This window comes from Sinocyclocheilus anshuiensis, unplaced genomic scaffold, assembly GCF_001515605.1.
Source record: "Sinocyclocheilus anshuiensis isolate Anshui unplaced genomic scaffold, SAMN03320099.WGS_v1.1 scaffold544, whole genome shotgun sequence".
NCBI lineage: Eukaryota > Metazoa > Chordata > Actinopteri > Cypriniformes > Cyprinidae > Sinocyclocheilus > Sinocyclocheilus anshuiensis.
In genome coordinates, this window is record NW_015555763.1 from 1619122 (window position 1) to 1623658 (window position 4537).

Genomic DNA, 4537 nt, shown 5'->3' on the forward strand with positions numbered 1-4537 from the left:
AGTCTGTTTTTTTTTTTGTTTTTTTTAGATTTGTACTGTATACACAAATTTTAATAAAGAAAAATGTAAATTGTTTCAGGTGGTTTTTAATTAATTGGTTGCTTATAATACACACATACACAAAACAAAAAGGAAAAATCACTTACTGGTGTAACCTGCAGAAAGTCTCACTGAAAGAATTAGTGGATTAATCTGTTGTTTGGTGAACATAAATCTGTGAACAGATTCAAAAGATTCAAGTCACTGGGATGATTCAAAATCCCTATCACTAGGCTCTGATGGACCGTCTGGTAAATGTTGTTGGTAATGAAAAGTTGATCACATAGTAAGATCGTTGACCTGCTCTTTTCTGTTTGGCAGCATAAACGGGATGTTCAGAAGACCGCCAAATACGTGGAGCTCATCATTGTAGCAGACAACAGGGAGGTAGGACAACAAACAAACACAAAAAGTTTGACAGAGATTGTAGCGCAAGACAAGTTAAAAAGTATTTTGGTAAGTGTCAGTCAGATATCACAGAATCTTGTTATCTCACATGCTCCACCAAACTGGTTTGCACCGTGTACTCTTAACATCAGACTCATAAAGAAAGAAGAATGAAGGGAAATGTGCTGTAATACCCAATTGTATTTGGTTGAGTACTGTGCAGTGTTTGGGTTACGGTAAAGTTTTGGTTCTTTGTTTCACCTTAGTAGGCCAAACCAAAAGCAGGTCATAGAGGGTGGGACCTGACTGGAATTAGGGCAATGCTCCCAAATGATCAGACAGGAAACAGGAAGTGTTGTGTATAAAGTGAACATTGGATGTGGGAAAAGGAAACTGGGCAACAAGAAAGCTACCATGTTATCAGCACAGCTGTCTGTATATTAAAGTGTGTGTGAGAGGGAGAGAGAGATACAGAGTTATTGTGATGGTTTTCATTCCTGTTAATTAAATTATCATGCAACACTATTTGACTAAAAAGGCTTATCCATTCTATTAATTCTATTAATTTTTGCATCTTAAACATACACTCACAGGGGAAGCAATGCTGGACCAAAAGTGGCTGGCTGTCACACTTGTCTCCAAATTGCATCATCACACACTCTGTGTCCCATAATTAGCACATTCACCCTGAGCTGCACAACCATCCAGCTTTAGACTTTCATGATTTAAAAGCATTGAAATTTAAAGGGATAGCTCATTTTCTATAATAATTCTGTCATTATTCATCATCCTCATGCTATTCCAAAGCTGGTACATATTTTTTTTTCCATAGGGACTAAAGCTTCAAAAAAATGCAAAATGACTTTTCAGGCTAGAAAACCTCAGTTCCATTCATTGTAATGAGCCTGCAGCTTATTTATGGTCCAGAAAGAAAATCATGAGGGTAAATAAATAGTGACTTTTTCATTTTTGGGTGAAGTATTCTTTTAAGGTATAGGCTGTGTCCCATCCAGTGTGGTGTAGTGACTTAAAGAAAGACAACTAATTCCCTCTGCCTTTTTTTATCATGGCTTTCTTGGTTTATTCATGATTTTTTGAAAAGGCCCTTGCACTCCTTTAACCTGCTGCTGTTCTTTAGGTGTGTGTTTTCTCTTGAAAAGCCAGTGTTGTACAGTTAAAATTCCAGTGATATGATAAACACAAATCACTGCCCTAACAGATTTGCTTTAGTGTTTGATCATTTTCAGGAAAACACATACAGTTGGAACCTGAAATATGAGGACACTTCTAACATTTGGAATTAAAATTTTAATGTAAACCAGGAAATAAATATAAAAAGGAAGAGAGAAAGAGAGAAAATAGTATCATGTAAAATGAATAAGAAATATTTTCGGCATATACCTTATATATTTGTGGAGTTGAGTTTTGCTGCCATTTTTTTAAATTTTAAATACCTATTAAATATTCGACCATCTATCACTGCTTTGCTGCTGTATAGCTAAATAAAACACATTTACATTTTTATTAGTCTAGATCTATCATCCATGCCACTGTAACAAACTGTGACTCTTAAACAGGACCTCACAGAGATGAAGTCATTAGCCATAGGTCTGAGTTACAAACTGTTGTGGTGCTGTATGAAAAATGATTTCCATTAACTTCTTAAATGGATAGTTCCCCCAAAATGAAAATTCTGTCATCAATTACTCACCCTCCTTTGTTTTAAAAGCGCATGATTATTTATTTCTTCTGTCAAAAGGATGATCATGTTGTTCTTTTCTATACAATGAAAGTGAAAGGTCACCGGGGACTGTCAAACTCCAAAAATGACAAATAAAGCACCATAAAATTGGTGCATATGTTGCACAAATTGACCTTTTCTATAGTGCTTTTGTCATTTTTTACACCATTTACTTCATTGTTTGGAAAACAGCTGCATGAAGGTTCTGCTAAATTTCCATGGCATGAAAATGAGTAAGTGATGACAGAATTTTCATTTTTGGATGAAGTATTTCTTTACGTTATTTCATAAAATCATCAGATCCACTAAAGAGAGAAAGAAACTTAAAAGAGACAAAAGGGGACACACACACACACACAAAGATTTGGGAAAAGAGACACTGTATGCTAACTGATATACAGTATTTCTGTATTGGCTGCTGTGGTTTCAGAGTCTTGTTTCCATATGTGTATCTGTCCCCCATTTACTTACATATGGCAAACAGAGACTGAAAATGAATCTGGCTGTGAATTAAACCAAATCTTGTACCATGTTATAAGGCTGATCAGCTTAAAAAGTCTTCACAATCCTCTGCGTTGACTCACAAATTGTCTAAGAAGATTTGAATCTAACAGTCTGACTTTTGTGCAAACAAATTTGGACTAACCATAATGAACACATCTTACATGATTATAGGAATCTAAAACTTGGAATGTCTTTGATAGGAGATGCCCTGTAAAATCTGGAACTAACTTGACAGAAACCCAAGAGCACTTAAATATGTCTGTTACCAATAAAGGCACCATGTTTTCAATGTGACAGCTTGGTCGTGGTTTCTTGGAATAGTTAAGTCTGGATTTCCCACAGCATTAACCACACCGTATTAGTCTGCAATTACGCTCAAAGAGAGGCAAGTCACTCATACTCAAGATATACGGTCATCAGTGGCACACTATAGATCTTGAATAAATAAAATGAGGCAGATAAATATCACCCCTGTTGGCTCTGAAAGCTAAGATGAGCCTGTCATGTTCCTCGCCCTGTAATCAAGGCAGGAAATGGCATTTTGATGTACAGCAAAATGGAAAAAAAGACAGTCAGGTTATAGTTGTGTGAAAAGATGGCAGCTAAATTAAGAAAAAAAAATATGTTTCTGGGTTTTTAGAGGTGGTTCGCTGGTAACCAGGACACGTTCGTGAGGCAGCAGGGAGGTTTTCTTCACTTCGGCTGAAATGGATAATGCTGAAGCTCTGCTTTGTTCTCAGTGAACAGATGATGAAGAGAGCAGAAGAAAAAGGGAAGGAGAATAAGAGCAGTGGTGCTTGAATGTGTGTTTTATGGCAAGGTTGAAAGAGATTTTAAAAGAGAGAGTTTGAAAGAGAAAGGATCAAAATTCATAGGAGCATCTACAGCCCAAGATATTTAACACAACATCACTATCTGCTGGTCCTTTCACGTGTCATACATGATTAATCAGATGTTATGTTTTTTTCCAGTCTAGTACGAGGAAATAACTGAATATTAGGGCTGTTATTTAATTAAAAATTAACCCAATTAATTATATCATGCAAAGTTTATTTTCAACCTGCTTCAGCACACCTGGGGCCTGTTCTTCGTACGTCGCTAACTCAGTTAGCTGGATTTGATTGTTGATGATTTGGCATGATCTTGGATTGTTTGGTTCTTCGAAGCTCATCTCGGAGTTGCTGTCATAGCAACAGGTCCGTAAGCTTAAACCTGCTCGGGAGCAGGTTTATTTCATGTAAACAGGATTAGATTGCATCTTTTTAAGCAGAATTTATACTTCAAATCTGTCCTCTACCACCGCTACTTTATTACAAGAGTACCCTACTAATCCAGGGACAATAGTTTAAAAATAATAATAATTTAAAGATAATATAATAATGTTGTGTAGTCTTTAATACTACAGACACAGCCAGTTTTACTCACTGAAATATTTATTTGTCATAATATTATTACTTCATAATTGTATTCGAGTCTTACACATGCTATACAGATAATGTAGAGTCATGCATTAATTTGAGTAATGACAGCTATTATGGGAGTGGCTTGGTGGAGTGCAGGAGATGCAGATAACATGATCTTGACCCTTAAAGGGGTCATAGGATGCTACATGCACTTTTACAAGTTGTTTGAACTGAAATGTGTGTTGGCAGTGTGTGTACACAATCACCCTATAATGATAAAAATCCACCAAGTGTTTTTTTTTTTTATCTGGTTAAATGTTTTCCCCTTTCTCAAATCGAACCGATCTCAGATGCCTGTCTGTGTGATATCACACAGACAGGCCCCTCCCACGATAGTTTGATTGACAGTAGCGTTTCAGCACAGACTGGACTGGTGTCTTACCTTAGACCCGCCCTGAGTGAG

At 36.5% G+C, this 4537-nt stretch overlaps 1 protein-coding gene across 1 annotated transcript in view; it reads left to right on the forward strand.

The window, feature by feature from the left end:
- Positions 1 to 4537, forward strand: part of LOC107674032 (disintegrin and metalloproteinase domain-containing protein 12-like) — a 117362-nt gene that overhangs the window by 51226 nt on the left and 61599 nt on the right. Inside the window, exon 7 of the mRNA XM_016467891.1 lies at positions 361 to 426. Coding sequence (XP_016323377.1) covers positions 361 to 426 — 66 coding nt within the window. The remainder of the gene's footprint in view (positions 1 to 360; positions 427 to 4537) is intronic.